Source organism: Osmerus eperlanus, chromosome 10 (assembly GCF_963692335.1).
Source record: "Osmerus eperlanus chromosome 10, fOsmEpe2.1, whole genome shotgun sequence".
NCBI lineage: Eukaryota > Metazoa > Chordata > Actinopteri > Osmeriformes > Osmeridae > Osmerus > Osmerus eperlanus.
This window is the reverse complement of record NC_085027.1, coordinates 14,248,570-14,268,569: the sequence shown is the minus strand read 5'-3', so window position 1 is coordinate 14,268,569 and position 20,000 is coordinate 14,248,570. Positions and strand designations below refer to the sequence as shown.

General features: G+C 49.5%; 1 protein-coding gene across 8 annotated transcripts in view; it reads right to left on the bottom strand.

The window, feature by feature from the left end:
* plekha7b (pleckstrin homology domain containing, family A member 7b) overlaps positions 1-19,857 on the bottom strand; it is a 30,348-nt gene extending 10,491 nt beyond the window's left edge. For 4 of the 8 annotated variants that reach the window (XM_062470802.1, XM_062470806.1, XM_062470803.1 and 1 more), the window contains exons 1-14: positions 19,733-19,857; positions 17,536-17,646; positions 16,095-16,167; positions 15,220-15,320; positions 10,699-10,874; positions 8,401-8,817; positions 7,319-7,853; positions 5,284-5,367; positions 3,791-3,844; positions 3,077-3,157; positions 1,877-1,945; positions 777-857; positions 482-631; positions 166-267 (exon numbers count right to left, since the gene is read on the bottom strand). In XM_062470802.1, coding sequence (XP_062326786.1) covers positions 166-267; positions 482-631; positions 777-857; positions 1,877-1,945; positions 3,077-3,157; positions 3,791-3,844; positions 5,284-5,367; positions 7,319-7,853; positions 8,401-8,817; positions 10,699-10,874; positions 15,220-15,320; positions 16,095-16,167; positions 17,536-17,646; positions 19,733-19,831 — 2,133 coding nt within the window. In that variant the 5' untranslated portion in view covers positions 19,832-19,857. Of the gene's footprint in view, positions 1-165; positions 268-481; positions 632-776; positions 858-1,876; positions 1,946-3,076; positions 3,158-3,790; positions 3,845-5,283; positions 5,368-7,318; positions 7,854-8,400; positions 8,818-10,698; positions 10,875-11,521; positions 11,628-13,198; positions 15,187-15,219; positions 15,321-16,094; positions 16,168-17,535; positions 17,647-19,732 lie in introns of those variants that run through there. The other 4 variants (XM_062470804.1, XM_062470808.1, XM_062470810.1 and 1 more) reach the window with 4 other exon arrangements.
* Between the last annotated feature and the right edge of the window lie 143 nt (positions 19,858-20,000).

Here is a 20,000-nt window from a genome sequence, read left to right as displayed (position 1 = left end):
TACAGTTCGCCTGGCCATGTGCCTGGCTGTGTGTGTGATTATGTATGCGTTTGTGTGTGCCCGAGCCTGCGTCTGTGTGTGCCTGCGTCAGTGTGTGTGTGTGTGTGTTTGTGTGTGTGCGTGCGTGCGTGCGCACGATGGTAGCTGTGTGGCTGTGCTCCTGACCTGAGTGAGACCAGTGCGGTTCATATGAGCCTCCAGAGCTGACCTCAGCCAGTCCACATCTCTCTCCAGCTTGCTGTACTCGTTCCAGGCATTTTCCATCTCCTGCTCAAATCACACACACACACACACCCACACACACACACATAAGGAGAAGAAACAAAAAATGTACAGTACGCGACGTTGGTCAGTCACGACCACAACCAAAACCCATTTCCTCTCAGTACCAGAACCGCGATGCTACAAACGCCTGCAAGGACCCATTGACCCAGGCAATGCTTGCTGTGTCCAGCGTTCAGGGGGAGGGGATCAGTCTTACCGTGGACACCTGAGAGATCTCAGCTCGGATGTGCACCACGTCCTCCTGCAGCAGCCTCTGCTGGTAGGCGATCTTCTCAGCGTGGGCCGGCTGGTCCTGGTACTGCTCCATCTGCTGGTGGGACACGTCCAGGACCTCTTCCAGCTTGTCCTGGACCAGGACACACACGCACACACAGAGACACAGTGCTGTCTGATCGGGAGGTGGAAGCAGACGTTCGTCGCGTACGTGAGAGGGAAGTTAAGCAGCACACTCTGGCATAACCACCCCCCCCCCCCCCCCCTCCCGTGCACACCTTGTCTTCCTTCAGGGTTCGTATCCTGGCCTCCAGCTCCTGTAGGATCTTGTCTTGTTCACACAGTCGACTTAGCTTCACCTAAAGAGGAGACAGGACACAGCCGTGCTCTAGTCAGCAGCACAGAGCTGGGGGCCAGGCGAGGATCTCGTTTCCGTCAGGGGGGCCCTCTCCTCACACAGTGAGCTACCCTTTCACACACACACACACACACACACACACCACAGCCTGGACAGATGAATTGATAGTCTGCAGCGGTCGGCGCCATTAGTAAATATGTCAATAAGTCCCATCTCTGTGAAAAGCCCTCAGGAATCACATTCATTCGTCTCTTTTGAGATATCAAAAGAGGGCTTCGTACTGTCTGGCTGAGAGCGTACACTGGTAATGCCCATTACCAGCAATCATAATCAAATATCCATATTTTAGTATTCACTTTTCTAAAGAAGAGGGCTTATTGAGAGTGACATATTTGTTTTCCCAGAAATGGGTTATGTGTTTGTGAAAACAACATAAAATTGCCTAAGATGACAGTCTTTCTCACAGTTTATTCTCTGCTCTATTTATCATTCTGTTCAATTAATAATTAAGCTGTTTCTTATTTCACTGCACTGTATATTGTTGTTTTTAATTGCATAAAATATTCATTGTTCAGACAATTTCACCAGCAAATTCTTATAAATTCTTAAACTGGAACAATGCTAATGAAGAAAAGCCAGGACATCCATCTCATTTACCTCCATTCAAATGAAACAAAAGCATGAAAAAGCAAGATTAGGCTAATCAAACAGAAAAATTTAAGAGCCCAACATCTAAAAGATCCCATTACATGTATTTTTCTCTTTCAAACTTGCAGGCTGGGTTCAAGTCTGTGGTTGTATTTCTCTGGGTGTGTGTCCCTACAGTACAGCAACCCCCTCTCCCTTCCCTCCGCTGCTTGTGTTTACCACAACTACTCCTTCACCAAGCCCTCAGCTGCCTCGCCGGAGTGGGGAGTGTCAGAAGTGGGGAACGATAGATCTCGACTGAGAGAAAAGAGGAGGATAAACTAGGAGTTTATCAGCCTGGTTCAGCGGGGAGGAAGAAGAGGGCATACTTACATCAGCATCGCTCTCTGCTATTTTAACAGGTCTTGTAGGCCTGTCTTTTACAGTTTCACGTCCAGTAACCTGAAATGTCCCACAAGCACAAATGCAACCTTATTTTTCTCACAAAATAGTTTCAAAACCACCTTTCAAAACCCACAAGAGAGGTAAGCTCTCGTTCAGTAAACAGCAAACAAACAATATTACATCAACAAACAAGCAACACGGTGAGATCTTTGCAGGACTGGGTGAATAGGGGAATTACAGCAGCAAACAACATCAAGGCAAACATAATGGTTTAAATTCACAAAAACAACTTGGACAGCTGATAGTTCATTGAAGCCAGTGCAACACAAGTGCTTTGAAAGCGGTGCATAGTCAATAATGGGCAAGCGTCTTCTGCATCAGTGTGTCTGGGAGGAGAGGAGTGGACCGCAGAGCTTGTCTGGTATTGTGAACCTGAAAAGGTTCGCCTGCTTCTGAGCAGACGACTAGGCTACCTAGCTGTTCGAGCCACATCAGGTCCAGTAACCCTGACTGCTACAGCACAGTTGGATTGAATACAGAACTAACGTTAGAAATGCCCGTTTGCACAGGGCATGAAGACACGGGTGTTTTGAAAGTGTTTCATCAAAAATGGCCTCCAAATTGGAATTACGTCAAGATGATTCATGTTACTGTTCATCAATATTGACATTTCCCCCCAAAATAGCACCATTGTTGGGATTGAATTTCCGTGCTAAGAAGCCAAGCAGACAGGACAGGCCAGGGGAGAGAGTCATCCAGCACATCCAGGAGAGAGACTGCATGCAGAGGGTCAGTCACACAGGAAGAAGGCCTCCCTGGTCCATAACTACAGCAGCAGCCCCTGGGCAACCCAGGGCAACCCGGGGCAACCCGGGGTAACCCAGGGCAACCCAGGGCAACCCAGGCCAGCCTGCGTACGACACAACTGGATGGTATGTAGATATACATATTCCAAGCAGGATCCTTGGTAACACCCTGAACTTAACATCGACTCAACAACTAGGGAGTCAGATGGCTGAGCAGTTAGGGAATCGGGCTATTACTGAGAAGGTTGCCGATTCGATTCCCGGCCGTGTAAAATGACGTTGTGTCCTTGGGCAAGGCACTTCACCCTGGCCTGGGATGCACACGCTGGCCTGGGATGCATCTCTGAGGTTAGGGGTCTCTTTGTATGCACACCATCCTTACATTCCAACTGACCCCAAAACACGGAGTGGAGTTTTCTAACACATTGTGTACGTTAATGACCAACGGGTCGATACGTCTGATCTGTTTCAAAACAGGAAATGGGGAGGTGAAACAGGACACGGATTAGAACCCCCCACTCCAAGAAACAAGAATGTTAGTTAAGGCTGTGGTGTCATACATACAAATCATTTTGGGATCAAAGCCTTTGAGCTTGACGCTGCTGAAGCTGGTAATAAACGTGGTACAGCAAGCAGCAGATGTCCATCGGTAGCATGTGCTGATGGGAAGTGAAGTTTCAATGTGCTCAACATCGCTTCCCGCCAGAGCACACACACTTCAGACCAGCATCTAGTGTGAATGTACTTGCATTGTAAGCTTTGGCTTGTCACATTCGACAACAGTAGACAATATTGTTGATTGATATAACTACTGTTAACAGTTGTGGGCGTGAAATCTTTATATCAAACAAGTTGTATGTATTGCAGAGAGGAAGACACAAAAGGTAACGCAGAATGGCTTAGCTCCTCACACTGAGAGCAAACTGTTTTAGTAGGTTAAAGCACACAGATAGCAGTTCAGAGTTCCTAGCAGTCTGCCCTGAGGAGGGGGAAGAGGGAGGGGGAGAAGGTGAGGAAAGCAGGACAGCAGACCAGAGAAGGGGACAGGGGGGAGGGAAGGAGAGAAGACGAAAGGATTAGATTTCTCAAGGCCCACCTTCAGATCTAGATACTCCAGGTCCTTCTTCAGTTGTATGTAAGTATCATCAGCCTTAAAGTGAGGAAGGACGGAGAGACGAATCACAAGACAGGAAGCTGCAAAGGATGCTGGGACATTGGAAGACTCCTCGGGCTTTGGAACAGCAGGATTCTAGAAATCTCGACTTCATTCTCATTGTAGATAATTAAGGACGTTAGGTTCGATTGATTTGGTTATCCGAATTCAAAACATAGTGGGAATCATTTAAATATATATTTTTGGCAGGAGGGTTCGAAAGGAGCATTTTGGTTTGTTTCCCAGAGAAAGGGAGGGTGTCCCTTAATCCACAGCCACATCGTTCTGGTGTGGGAATATCCACGTCTACATGAGCATGAAGAGATGGTATTGTAGCCTTAGCAGTGATGGACACTGAGAGCATATGCCATGGAGCACCTTTGCAGTTTCTCTCGTTGGCAGGTGTCATGTGCCCAGACAACAGATGGCAGGTCCGGGCACAGAGAGGAGCTACTGTGGGACTGAGGGCTGGCATCAACACTGATCTGTCTCAACGACACAGCAATGTGGCACGACATCAGGAGAGAAATACAGCCCCGTCGATACGATTTCCCAAATTTGCAAAGATGTTAAACAACACAGGTTTAAGTCAGTGTGACAAGCAGGCGGTGAGCATAACCAACGTGCAGCATGCTTTGGCGTGAGTGCTTTGGAGACGCCGTCATCTCGCGGTGCGTTCGACGCGACGAGGACGGGAAAGCTCCACGGGTCGGGCGCACCTGGCGGGCGCGCGAGGCCGGACATGCACACAGCAACAGCACTCCGACGATGAAGCCTGCACCCACCCAACCTCAAAGAGACAGCACCGACACACTCACGCAGGGTAATGGATGGTGGGGCCTGGGGACACCGAGTCACAGACTGGGGGGGGGGGGGGGGGGGGTGTATGGTTTCCACGATGCAGAGGTGCAGAGCTGCGAGGTGAGGGGGATGAGGGGGGGGGTTGCGGGGGTGGCCCCAGGGAGGGGCGCGAGGGTCCCTGACCTGCAGGCTGTGGCCCAGGAGGCTGCTGTACTGGTGCTGCAGGTGAGCCAGCGAGTTGCTGTGCACGTCGGCGGCCATCTTGGCCTGGTGCCTCCTGAGCTGTATGAGCAGCAGGGTGAGCTCCTCCGGCTGCAGCCCCGCCCAGGGGGAGGGGCCAGGGGTCAGAGGTCGGGGGGGGGGGGGACAGCAGGGAGAGAGCAGTTCATCAATTGGCCATTGGGAGGGCAGCACTGGGGCCGGGGCTCAACAACAGAGCAGGGCCATGTTGAGCAGCCTATCCCATCCGAGACATTAGACCTACCTCTAGGTACTATAGCCCGACTAAACCAGAATTTTGATACTATTTTAATATAGCCATCTTTTGTTGGGTATGACATTTCGCAAGGTTCCTCCCCAGTGTAACATGACTTAAAACAAGACTTCTGCTGATAGTAAAGATAGAGGTCAGGTACCGTTTTGCCATGCAGGCTGGGTGCACTGACAGTGTGTGTGATGTAGCCCATGGTTGGAATTGACCTTCTGTCCATCTGAGCGGTCTGTGGAGACACAAAAACAGCAAGTTCTTCAGGAGCCAGCATTACATAATATCAAACAGAATGTAGAATGAAGAACAACATTTCTTCCGGGGGTGAAGACAGTCTGTGATGCTGGTAACATTGCTACCTTGGAATATTCTCTGCTATGGACCATTCTAACTCAAGTATCAAACCAAAGTCAAGGCACTGCCTCAGAATCTGTACACAAATGTGTGCACACAGCAGATTTGCGTTCTCAGTGACTCCATTTAGTTTATTTCCACCTCCTCTTATTTGAAAGTAGGTGGGCCCCCAGTTTAAGTTGCTATAGGGCTCGAAAGGTTGGACGTTTTTGCTTATTGCACGGAATTGCCAGGCCTAGGCCTACCACAGAGCTGTAAAATGACACAAACAACAAGAGATTTAATTAACTACACATAAATTATACCCAACCTGCTTTCTTAAAATAACATTTGTTTGCTACCAGCAAGAGAAACACTGTGAGCCATCCCCTTTGAGATTCCCCTGCCACTAGGTTTTTTGCTGTATAATAGGTTTTTTATTTAAATGTGAGATCAGAAGAAAGAGACGGCCGGTTGCTGATGGTTGAGATCCAGTGGAGATGTTTATAGGGTGCTAAGGAGCCCTGGGCTAACTGCATTAGCCCTTGATAACACACACTTTAATGATTATTCCACAGGGGGCTACAGGGAAACACTCCATAGAAGTACACACTGCAGCCAAAGACACATTATCAGCCTTAAAGATGCTGCATACACCAAAACAAAGTTCATCTGCTGACTAAATTTAGTTTTCCCACAAACCCGTGCTCTTTCGGATGGTCCCCACATACTTGGTCTCCCCTCGTTTAAAATAGACATCTTCCTCTCTGATGGATCATAATCCGAGGAAAGGCGTGCTATTTGAGACGTAGTAATTAGTGACTCGACGGCAGCGGTCGGGTGATGCGCTGACGGCCGAGCTGCGGCGATTTGTTGACATGACTGAGGGTGGATGCTGGTGTGGAGGTCTGGGTGCTGGCTGCAGGGGGAGATTCTCACATGTGGAGGGTGTGGCTGGGACAGCGCAGGGCCAGGGGGGAGGTAACGTCTCTCTCTCACACACACACACACACACACCCTATGTCAGAGCGTGGGGACAGTGTGGTGTGAGGAGGTTGGGAGTTCACACACACAGACACACAGTCCCCCACCTGTGGAGCCAGTAAGGGTGTGGGACTGTGTGAGCAGCTCAACATCAAAGTGTGTGTATGTGTGTGTGTGTGGGGGGGGGGGGGGGGGGAGTTGAAGGCGGACTGCTTCTCAAGCTCAGCTTCCCAAGCTGGGCCCTTCCTCTACTGGTTAACACAGAAAAAGCGGCCTTTGAGCCAAGAGGAACTAGATGAATCCACTACAAAGGGAATGTCCTCAGACAGTGTGAGAATTCATGTTTTCGGGGATGTTCTGAAACTGTGCAACTTTAAGTTTGCCACTGTCCCACGACTAACTCTTTCAGTTATCTCCTCCGAGGTTGCTTTGATACTCATGGGGGTTTTCTCACATTTGTCAAAGAGTGATGCGGCAGAATTAAATATATACAGTAGTTAAGGTTATCCTCTAAGTTGTACCCACATTTCCCCAAGTGAGAGTGACCTCCAGGATACCTAGGAGACCTGGGGAGCAGACCTACCTGGGGAGCAGACCTACCTGGGGGCAGACCTACCTGGGAGCAGACCTACCTGGGGAGCAGACCTACCTGGGGAGCAGACCTACCTGGGGGAAGACCTACCTGGGGGCAGACCTACCTGGGGAGCAGACCTACCTGGGGAGCAGACCTACCTGGGGGAAGACCTACCTGGGGGCAGACCTACCTGGGGAGCAGACCTACCTGGGGAGCAGACCTACCTGGGGAGCAGACCTACCTGGGGAGCAGACCTACCTGGGGAGCAGACCTACCTGGGGAGCAGACCTACCTGAGACACCTGTGGGCAGACCTGTCTGGGGGAACTGGAGCCTGTGGAGTCTCCCGGAGCCACCTCATCCAGGGGGCGCACCGTCACCCTGTCCAAGGGGGTGTGGGGTCTCCGGGGGGAGAGGGGCTTGAAGGCGGGCCCCGCCGGGGGCACCTCACACGGGGACGGGGGCACGGAGATGGAGCGAGGCATCTCCACGGTCACCCTGAACGAGGCCGTGTCCAGGAAGTCCGGCCCGCCGTAGATGGGGGCGGTGGGGCTGCCGTGGCGGAACTGCTGCCGCTGCTGCCACTCGTACAGCTGCCACACCATGCCCTCCTTGGTGGCCACGCGCTCGTCCGTCGACATGCGGAAGTGGCTGAGGCGGTCGTGGGCGTACTTGTAGTCGCTGGGCAGGTCGCGGGGGGCCGGGGGGGAGCTGGCGGCCGACGGGACGCGGGGGGTCTTTGGCAACGTCTGGTAGGCCTCTGGGGCGCTGGCCTTGGGCTGCGGGGGAGGGGTGCGCCTGGGGAGGTTGTACTCTACTGTGGGGAGGCTGCGAGGATGACAGAGACATGCTTTCACTAACTGCTGCCCTACAGTAGACCCCTTCATTTAGAGCAACACACACTTAGTATCAAAATAGGGAGGTGATAGTACAGTAGCCTACTGAACAGGTGTTACAATTATTTTAAGTGCACTCAAACAATAACTTGACCACCAAGTTATCACATTAGCCACTAGGTGGAGGTGTTTTAACATGGAGATTTTCCACCGAGGCAGGGTCATCGTGCACGGACAGAGGGGATAAGGTTGTTTACACATCCGACAGCTACAACCCTCCCGCCTCAGCGTTGCTTCAGCACTCAGCACACAGCCACACACAAACCCAGTGTTTCACCTGCTGCAGACTGGGAACCACCTGCAACTTGCGCTGCAATGCCAGCTCTACTTTAACCCGGTTGGGTCTGGTTATATGGGAAATCCCTAGCCCTTTCTGGTGGGTAACCACCTTTACAGTTGAAAACTAGGTGTGATGGATTGGATGCCTGGTGTGAGTTAGGTCAGGTGTTTGATCGTTGAGGGCAGATGGTCAGACTGACCTCTTGGGGTCTTTCTTCTGAACGTGGACCCAGTGCTCCACCTGAGCCAGGGCCGTCTTCCTCTGCACCTGTTTCTCTGTGTCCGTCCGCGGGACAAAGCCCCTCTTATACACCACGTTCCCGTTCTGGTCTGGGGGAGGGGCTGCCTGGCCTGGAGGAGGCTGGCTGCTCCTGTGGGAGGGGCCGGGGGCGGAGTCCAGAGACAGCCCGTCCCCCTGGGCCTCCGCGGGCCTCCCCGAGCTGTCCAGAGTGTACTTCTCTTCCTGCCTGTGGGCCAATCGGATGGCATCGTCCGGAGGCTCCTCTCGGTCCGGCCTATGGAAGCTCTCCAGCTGGGAGGAGCTCTTGTTGACGTTGTTGACGTGATTGGTCTGGGGGACTGCCTGCTGTACGGTCTTTTCTGGTCTCTCTACCTCCCTGTGGAGAAAGGGATGGAGGTACAAAAAGGAGGGAGTGAAGGAGGGAGAGAAAGAAGGGGGGAGCGAGGTCATAAAGGATGCCTGAAAACAACAGCAAGACGTCACAGCCTTCATGTCAAACTGCAAACTTAAAGTAAATATTCCACTTCATAGACATGACTTTATAGGATCAGAGGGAAAACAGTGGGAGAAAATGATCTGTGTATTGTGCAAATTCAGAAACTATACACTGTGTGTGTGCGTGTATGTATATATGTACATACACATACTGTTTTAAGGCCCATAGAAGAGAGAACATCTTCAATGTGGCTTTTAAAAACACACTCTTCCCTTGGTGTGTATTCTAGTTGCTTGCATTTGTCTACAGGCCTGGTATTATCGCTATAATGGCTGTATGTTTTGCCCCCCCTCTACAGACGGTTGGTCAGGAAGGCTCAGTCGCCTTGAGTGGTGAAGTGTTAAGTACTAAAGTACTGCGTCTTGTGCCAACTATTCTCCTTGCTCAGGATACAAGACAATGAAATATGTTGGTGATCTTGAAACAGGCGGATTACGAATCACCGAGCCGCGGATAACAAGACACTTTAATTAACCTGGAGTTAACTCTGAATGCAATTTCCCACTTGACTGATAGTCAAACCTACAAACAGGCTGACTCATCAGAGTTTCTGTAAGGAGGGGTAAGGATGTGTTGGGCATGTTTCAGTGACTTTCTCTCCTACATATTTTCATATTCTCAAAGTGGAACCAAGTGCGGCGCTTGGCAGAGGAGGCCCACGAGTCCCTGGTGAACAGAAATGACAGCCATTTTGTTTTAAACAAATAGCTGAGGGCTAGCCGATCCATCCAGCACAGCGTTTGGAACAGCTTGGAAGATGGGACTTATAATTCATCAGAAGGCTTCGTGGGACCATCTCTGCTGGGGACTAATTCATGTGATTCATCATTCCAATGCTAATCGGACCAAAAAGAAAAACTCCCTATAAATAAGTATGTGTGTATTCTACTAATGATGTGTATCCTCTGCAGACAACACCCTATTCAAAGAAAATACTTTGAGCACACATGTGATACATGTGATATTCGATATATCAGATAAAATAAACATGTTTATCCTTCAGACTTTATCTGACTTTAAATATCTCTATTAAACACCTCTCAGTAACTTAGTAAAGTTCTAAGAAGCTGTAGTGATGATGCAACCACTGAAACAGTGAGAAGATACGGACAATGTCGAAGATACAAATCCAGATATACAGTATTCCATGGGCACTACGCTACTTTGCCCACTAGATGGAGTAGTCTCACAGCGCATGAGACTTCACAGAGCAAACCATGCTCTGTACCGGCGCTTTATCGAAGGCTGAGCTTTCAGTGGGAGTGACTGTATTCTGTCTCATGTTCTGTGTTCTGTCTGGCGAAGAGTATCTACTGGCCCCGGCTCAGCAGGCAGAAGGCTGGAGCAGCGCTCATCCATACAGGTGCCGGCTGCACCCCTCCAAGCCCCCCAGAACAGGCTCCTGAGCCCAGGCAGGCTGCCCAGGGCCCCTCTGCGTACGACCGAGTCCAGGCTTGGCAAAGCAAACTGAGCGGGACCAAGCCGTGCCAAGGCTACAACCGTGTTTGGTAAGTAACTCTCCAAAAGCAACTCCCAGAGCTACTCAGGCCATGTTTGAACAGGTGCGTGGAAATCTGAGGAGAGAAGACCATGTCCCCACAGATAGTCCTAGTTTAAGTCCACTTAATTCACGACGAACGCCTCGGAAAAGCACCAAGCTAACCGTCTCGCTCTCCAAGCACTGCAGTGGAGAACTGAGGGGGGTGTTGACGAGGGAACGATGGATTTCGAAAATGAAGACAAATGAAAGGCCGGGCTGACCTTTTGACGGCGTGACTCTGCATGAGCGCGGCCTGGTTCATGGCTCGGATCCAGCCGTTCATGTCCTCCTGGGTGTCTGCGCTGAAATAGTACGTCCGCATCCCGCCGTGCTCCGCCTGCGAGCCAATCACAGAGTTCTTATTGTAAATGTAGGAGCGCATCCCTGTGTGGCTCGCCTGGGAGAGGGAGAGAGAGAACACCAGAGATGGGGAGAGAGAAAGACCGGATTGGTTGGAGGGTTGGGTTCAGCATTATGACAGCTACCCCCCCCCCCCCTCCAAGAAAATTAAAAACAAACAGCAACTGGGCATGTTAGCTCAAACACCAGCACCAACATGTCACCTACAGAAAGAAGCCCTACTGTAGCAGTGATGTTACAGTAGTGGATGGTAAAACAAAATGAGATCAAGTCCATGGTACTCCGGGTGCTTGTTAGTGGCACTAAGCAAAAACAGTTGTGTAAGAAAAAGCTTTTCATGCAACAGGCTGAATAAAGTAGTATGGGGTTGAGGGCTAAGATTAGACAAGGAGACTTAAGATTCGGTGAAAACAGTAACTTCAATTTCCTCTCAGCATTCCTGACTAGCCATGGTAAATGACATTCAGACAGGCTTTGAGTCGTGGAAAAAAAACCTGCTTCACAATGCTATAAAGACAAATAACTTTGAACATACGGCTCCATACATACATTATACAAACAGAGACAGACAGACAGACAGACAGACAGACAGACAGACAGAGAAATAAGAAAACAAGAGAAAGAGAGAGAGAAACAAACTAGAAGAAATGAACAGTATATCACTCCACTTAGCCTGTGTCTTACTTTGTTAGCTGCCATATAGCCTTTAGTTGTTTTTGAGGTCTTGGAGAGTGTGTTCTAATGGGCTTTACCTTACCTCCTGGTCCGGTAGTAAAATCTGCACCCACCCACCCTCCTCATCCCCAACACCAATCCCCCGCCCTGACTGCCACCACAAGGCTAATCCCCCCCCCCTCCCACCCCCCCCCCCGGCCCTGGCCTTGCGGGGGGGCACCCTCGTAACAGACTTCCAATTGCCCAACGACCCGATGACTATGCAGCTCAGCAGTTTCTAAAGAGTTCCAAACCCCGACTGCTAGATGATTTTCCACTGCCTAGCTATCCAAGGCCTTGTGTTGTTATATTATCTGGAAGTGTACTACTCCTCCAGTGTTGTCTTCTCTTGTCATATTCACGTGCATCCTTCAGTCCCTCCTCAAATAAACCTGCCCTTGACCATGAACAGCGTCTGCCGTCAGTTATTCCATCCCTTATCCCCAATACCAACAACTACCCACACTGAACTGTGAATATCCTGTCTCTACCAACGGTTGATTGTTTTGCAATGCTACTGGTAGTACTGGACTCTGTCTGTCTGGGCGAGATCTACAGTAATGATCTAACTGGGTGAAGCTGATGACAAAGCATGTTTTGATTGCAGAGTCCTGGATTATGCTGCACGCTGGCCGGACAGGGATCTCTACTGAAGTGCTGAATGGACAGGCTGGCAGCACACAACACCATGCTGTAGCAGGCGGCTCCAAGTCAGCACCAACAGCAACCCAGGATAGCTCCCCAATCCCCCAACACTGGAATGGCTACATATCTGCTGTGAAACAGGTCTCGTACCTCAAAGGAAACACTGTTTTTGGCTTGTTTACTCAGCGCAGTCCGGTGGGCGTACTCTCTCTACCATAGGGAAGTCTAGTCTTAATCTCCTGTGAGGTGATTAACCTATCTGGCTCCCCTGCACTCCTCTCCAGTTTAACAACCACTGTGTGTGTGGAACAGTGCTTCCACACACACAGACACCCGGCAGGGAACTGTGCAGATAAACGACACTTCTAGAGGTTCATTCAGAGTGCAGTGGAACGTTGACGACAGTTCTGGTTATCAACAAAAAAAAAACAGCTGTAAAAACTCAACAGTCTCAGGTCATTCAGATACAAACAGATGGGATTCTTGTTGTGAACAGTAAGACAATGACTGCAATGAACCCAATAGAATGGGAGGTGGAGGCGGAGAGTGCGTGGAGGCTGAGAGGACGAGGGTCTGGTTTGTGAGACCCCCCACTGTCCCACAGCTCCCACGGTGACAACAACATCCTGGGGACTGACATGAGGCGGGCGAGGGACCAATAACGGTGCTGCGATTGAAAGGCTCTTCCTGTCATCTTTAGTCAACAGCCGATAAGGCTTCGTCCAATCGTTTCAATTAAGAAGTGCTCAGAGGGACTCGTGTCTGTTTCCTCCAGCCAATGTGCACTCAGTACGTCATTAAACAGAAACGGGATAACAGCTCAGCACTGGTATTGTGCATCCCTGATTGGTGCAGCAGAGTCATGCAGGGGTGCAAGACAGATGACCATGGGGGTGAGGACGCCGGTGGGAGATGAACGCTGCATCCTTCCTCGTTTGTTTGTCAGATGAGACATGAAGTGGCAGAAAGCGAGTGACTCACTGATGAGGTGGGCTCAAATACCTATTCATGCAAGGCAGGAAGGAGCCTGTGTGTTTGAGAACGGCCTCCCGGGGAGAAAGGCGCTCGCTCCGCCGGCACACACACCCGGTCGCCACGGGAGGGAATCGACCAATAGGAAACCAGAGAGACATAGTGAGATGAGCAAACAGAGCAGTACCTGAAAAGTCAATGTGGACTCCCTCAAACAGAGAGATGCAATGTGGTCAATAGGTCTACACAGCCTTGACAGGTCCATAACTAGGAGTCCTCAGTTCGAAACTCAGAGATTTTGCATTTGTTTAACAGTAACATTTTGCTACAGCAAAAGCAGCAAGCTCCGTGGAAGCAGAATATGTACAATGGAAACTGGGCACGAGAAACACAACAGTGCTGCAGTGCAGACCAGTACAGTAGAAACACCACGACACCACGGTCAGGGAAGGGAGGCTGAGGGGGAAGTTGGAGTAAAGTAAAGCTGTGGGGGCTTCATACATGATGTCATAGGGCAGCGTGCCTTTCTGATGGTCTCTTCTTGATAAGAGAGACCACGTCTGAATCCACAGATTTGAACAGGGCTGTACCACAGGAGACACGTCAACCTCTCTAAACAACAAGCAGCTTACACAACTAATGCAGATCTAGCACTAACAAAGACTCAACATGTACAGTAGTTGGTGGATACATTTAGCCCTTCCATTGAACTTTGACAAAACAGGTATCTGCTAATGACACAGGCAGGTATATTCTATAATTTTTCCCAGAGTTATATAGAAATAGAGAGAGAGAGAGAGAGAGAGAGAGAGAGAGAGAGAGAGAGAGAGAGAGAGAGAGAGAGAGAGAGAGAGAGAGAGAGAGAGAGAGAGAGAGAGAGAGAGAGAGAGAGAGAGAGAGAGAGAGAGAGAGAGAGAGAGAAAGAGAGAGAGAGAGCTGTGGTGATGAGGGACCTCTTAAATAAAAGGTGGATAATTAGCCAGGCAGTATTGAACCCTGGAAACACTTGCCCAAAGGTAATATACAGCATAGTACACTGTTCTCCCAAGGCAGGATAAAGAGCTAGAGAAAAGATGTTCGATGTATAATTAATATGCCTCTTGGCACTATCGTCATACAAATTCCATTGTATGTAACGTGAGCTTGGGAAGGCAGAAAAAGATGTCTTACAGTACAACACATGCACACACACACACACACACACGTACGTATACACTCACAGGAGGAATACACACAACCAGCACAAATAAAAATGAAAGGATTGCCGCAGAGTGCCCTCCAGTGAGAGCATCAAGCGTTCACGCTGTATTGTTCTTCATAAAGCCTCATGTGCTCTTGTTCAGGGAGAGATGGATGTGTAAATACCCCCGCTCTAAACCCGAGGACAGGAACGCTCCCAGCCTCTGTCAAACACAACAGACAACCCAGCCCGAAAATCTCACTTCTACTCACCACAAACTACTTTTTGTGGAGAGACGAGCAACAATTACCAATGTGTTTCTGTCTTTGTGACTAGCTAATGGTACATCAGAACCGATTGTTTCCCGCCGGGCAAGTCTGCTATGGGATTCATCTGAGATCAAACAGCAGCAGACCATCTGATAGCAGGCCGGTTCATCTCTGGGTGCAGACAGAGAGGGCTACTCCAGGGTTGGGTCAATGAAAGGGGAGCAGAGTGTGGACAGGACCAGGCGAGTGAGGCCAGGGCGACTGAGATGAAGATGGGGGAGGGGTTAGGGACGAGGTATCCCACAGCACCAATGGTGAGAATAGAAGCCGGATGATGGACAGGGAGGAGGCGGGGCAACATCCAGAGGAATCCAGACAGAGTCATCACACCGACACAATAAACAGACGTACCACTGGTGAAGTGATGACTTTCTCCACTATTTTGATATCACTTTAGACTATAGTTACACTGAGCCTGCACAAAGTCTGAACAGTCAAGGCGGCCATGCTGAAGCAGCAAACTAAGCCAAGGCAAACATAAGTGATTTGGGGGAGTGTGTGTGTGGGTGGTGGGGGGAGGGGGGGGGTGTCTGAGGTCTTACCTTGAAGGCGTACTTGCGGCTGATGTGGTCGTCAGGTTCGACAGGGGCAATGACATAGCTAGGCATGGGAATACTGCCCAACACCGTCTCCTCTCGACTGTCTGTCTCACACACACACACGCGCACACACACACGCACGCACACACACCGTTATTATCATCATAAAATCCTCACAAAACATCAGATTTACCTTTATGGGCTGCAATAGATGCTGGCCATTCCATGTGCCCACATAAACAGCAGGTCATAGAGTCTTGATCAGAGCCGGGTTCTGGGGACTGCAGGGAGGGTGGGAGGGTGTGGGGGGCTGGTGTAATTGCTGAGACATAATTCAAGGATGATTCAAGGAGAGGCTAGCTATGAGGTGGCAGCAGACTTATCTGGCTCTTCACTATGATAAATGGAGAGGTGGTAGGAACGGCTGCCCTGGCAACAACACCATAGATTACATCCCATAATGACACTTTAAGATTATATAGGAGGGAATAATAGAATTCTCTATCTCTGTTAACAGAGAGTAGAGCACACAGAGAGAGAGAGGTCTGAGAAAGATAGGTCTCTGAAAGACTTTAAGATCTAAAGAGAGAGAGACAGACTGGGGGTCGGAAATAGACTAGTAAGAGAGAGAGAAAAACAGTGACATTGGGAAAGAGACAAAGAATTGCCCGTGGCGAAACCTTGTCTAATTACAGGGCTGATTGAGAGGTCTAGCTTGAGCACCAGGAGACAGCGGAACTTGCATCGAGAGCCTGAACTCATAACCCAATCAATTCACCTTGCGACCATTTTAATTATTCCTAATTACTGTGCCTCCCCAGTTCACACACTGTGTGTTTTGTTGGTGGTGTGTGTGTGTGTGTGTGTGTGTCACTCACCTTTGTAATAAAACAAGCAGAAGTCAGACAACACGAACCATTTGCGTTTCCACAGTCTCATTCCTGAGCTGTCCTGCAGGAGCAAAACACAACATCATTTACATACCGCTCCCTCTCAACCACTTTACACTTTCATTCATATTTAAATGAAAACCCTTAACTGGAAAATCTACTTCTCTTATACACTAAGAACCAGAGGGAAAACACATTAAAACAGACCTTATACGCACTACCGGCATATGATAATTAAATGCCTTCTCTGCATTAGTGTTTCCTTTTCTGTCGCTGCTATAAGGGGCTGCCTACTGTTCTACACGAAACACATCACTAGGTCAAAACACTCATCACGACCCAGAGTGGATGACGTGGGTCTCTGCCAAGACCGCCCTCCATCCCAGTCTCCCTCTCTCTCTCTCCATCCTTATACCCCTATCTCCATCCCCGGTGGAGCTATGCCCACACGCCTGGGGGGGGCATCAGTCAACATGAGCTAATGGTGGAGCGTGGTCCTCTAATAATTCAGGATAAATGGAGCCATCTCTCAGGCCCACAGCGCCCCAGCGATGCAGCAGGCATCTGGGGAGCTGGGGTCCAGGCTGCCCATGATGGGCCATGATGAGTGTCATGTGCCTGTTCACCCAGGCACAGCACACAAGGTCGTGCACGGGCATCTTTGAAGCTCTGCTGTACACACACACACACTCAGCAGTCTCTGGCTGTGGGCTACTGGCATTAAGTCACACTCTACTGTACAAACACTAAGGACTCACAGATGTGGACGTTAGTGGGATCTCTAAGACTGTACTGTACAAACACACTCAGGACTCACTGGCATGTCTAACACTCTACTGTACAAACATTAAGGACTCGTATATGTGAACATTACACACATATACATGTCACCGACGCAATATACCCACTGTTCTGTGCTGAGAGACATGTATAGTTTAGTAGGTATATAGTACAGTGGGTGTATAGTTTAGAAGATGTATAGATTAGTAGGCTTACAGTTTAGTAGGTAAATAGTACAGTGGGTGTATAGTTTAGAAGATGTATAGTTTAGTAGGCTTACAGTTTAGTATGTAAATAGTACAGTGGGTGTATAGTTTATAAGGTGTATACTTTAGTAGGTTTACAGTTTAGTAGGTATATAATATAGTAGGTGGTACAGCTGTGGTTCCGGAGGGGACCACAGGGTTGGTGGTTTGATCCCTGGGCCGTCCTGTCCACGTGTCAAAGTGTCCTTGAGCGAGACACGAGACCCCAAGTCGTTCCTGGTGGGCAGGCCAGCGCCTTGCATGGCAGCTCTACCGCCATAAGTGTGTGAGTGTGTGTGTGTGTGTGAATGAGTTACCCCAACCTCATGTGATTGGAATCTACAGGTTATCAGCAATTGGAGCGCCAGTGTGATGCGAGGGCAGCACTCTGGGGAGATGCTCACCTGCTTGTAGAGCCATCCCCGGACCACCACCGGGATGTTGGGGTTCCTCTTGATGGCCTGCTCCCTCTTCCCGAAGCTGTGCACCTTGCCTGCGCTCCTGGGGCCATGTGCCTGGAGCCACACACACAGGTCGTTACAAGCACGCTCTTCCTTAGCTGCTGCTTCACAAACAACATCTGCTCTGGGCTCCCCCCAGGGGCCACAGCTGAGGAGAAGTGAGGGGGAACGAGCAGAGACCACACCTGCATGCCCACGGTTAGGTATTATTTATAGCCGTCGAAACAAAACACGATTGAAAAGCTAAAGAGGGTAAGTAGAAATGTTGTAATGACATCCAATGGACAGGTGAATTCACTTCCTTATGGCTCGGTTCAAACCCGTTAAGGTCATATTACAGACAGTAGACACTCACGGTGGATTGGGATACAGTGACTTTCACATTATTGATGTTCCCTTTTTCCAAAAAAGTAATGACTGGACCAGGCATATCAGCTCTAAGTCTGAACTCATCAACTCATCTCATCCCAACCTATCACTCCATCTGCCAGGCTCAGGGGGGAACTGAGAACGGTGTTCGAGAGTTCTGACTAACTAGGAAGATGTCAGAAGGAGTGAGTGAGACACGCTAGGCTAAACCAAATCAGGCAGCCGCTGCATCCTAGCAACCGTTCAACAGGATTCATCAGGGGTCACATGATGTCACTTCCCCTTTGCAGGTAAAAGTGAGCTAAACTGAAGCAATATAAGGCATAGAAAAAGATAGATAAATATATATGTCATTGATTCATTCCCTATACTATGGAAACTTGCAGAAACTAACTGCAGCAAGACTCACTACACGCAAACACAGACAATAAACCCGAATAAGCTCGAATCAAACCTTCAAAATTATTTCCAATTCACGTCCCCATTACACTGTCCTGTAGATGTCTAAATAAACTCATATCTGATGTCCACTGTTCACTGTGAACTTCCTGTCCCTTGTGCCTTTTAAAAGAGCAGCAAATTGAACCAGGTAATACAAGCTAAAGCAATTATACCGCTTTCACATGAGTTGGCACTGAGGATGAGTAAGTGTTTTTCAATCATGTAGCGTGTGCCTCTCTGCATGAAATAGCTGTCACCTCTGCTAGCAGCCCACACCTTGAAGTGAAAAATGATAAAGTGTTCTGAAAGAGTGCTCATAAACAGCCGGTAAGAGCTGGCTCATATCAGGGATCTGGACCTGGACGGGTGTTCTGAGTCCCTGTCGCGGTGACGAGCCGGGCCATAACATGTTGGAGAGGGCAGACAGGGAGATGGATGAAGGGCTGGACGTCAGTGGGATTGAAACGACGCGTGCTTGTGTTCATGAATGCGGAGGGCTGCTGTTAGGTATAGTGTGGCTCCGCGATGGGACGTGAGATGTGTCGTTCGAGAAGGCTAGTGTGTTGAAGGTTCGGCTGGTGAGCAGGTTGGGGCCCCGTTAAGAAGCCCTGATGGTGTAGGGAGGTGTGTGTTGGATGGAAAGGCGGTGGTGGTAGTGACAGGGTATTGGCTGCTGGATTTGCCGTTGATGGCATTTCCATTTTGCTCCTGCCAGACTTGATTGATTTGTATGGGACTGATCATTTGATGCTGATAGTGGACTGTCAGTCAGACTATCAGACAGTGTGTTTGTGTGTGGCTGGCTGGCTGGCTGGATGGATGACCCGTGCTCTTCCAAGGCACAGAGCAGAACACAGAAGATAAGGCGAGGCAGCGAAGCAGAACAGCACTTTCAATCCTCAGAGCAGTCTACTGCAAATAAGAAGGAGACAAGTGCATCTTCTACCCTTATAGTGTTAGTCACACCTGAGGTTCTAGAACCTCCCATTATTTCAACCACCTTCTAGCAGTGCTCTACCAGTCTATCAACATAGCGTGTGACAGATGCAAACGCTGCACCCAAGTCCAACCAACCGCTGAGGTCCTTAATTGAGTTTCCTTAGGGCGTAAAAAAATCACTATCCATTTACACGGTCCAGCCATTCATCTAAATGAGAGACTGTTCACAGGCAGATTAAACCAACCTGCCAGTGTAGGTATGAGGGGGCCCCAATGAAGCCTTAAGAATACAATATCAAGTTTGGTGTTTTACAGCCCAAACATGGGCCCAATTACTGTACAAACAAATGATGCAACACACCGTCACAACACGAGACACACTTCCGCTCACCTTAGACGCTGAGATGGTGTCCACTACCGTTGAGGTCACAGCCGTGGAGGACTCGCTGACCATGCTAGGGGGTCTCTGATTGGCCGGTGGCTTGGACATGCGTGATTCTAACCTGCAAGGAACAAATGAAGTTGTATCATGAAGTCGAGCAGTGTTAGTACAGTCCAGAAGAATCCAACCCACAATCACAACAGACACGACAATACAGAACAGTGCAGCCGGTGTAACTCTTGGCAAGACTTTACTGAAGGGAGGATATGACAACATC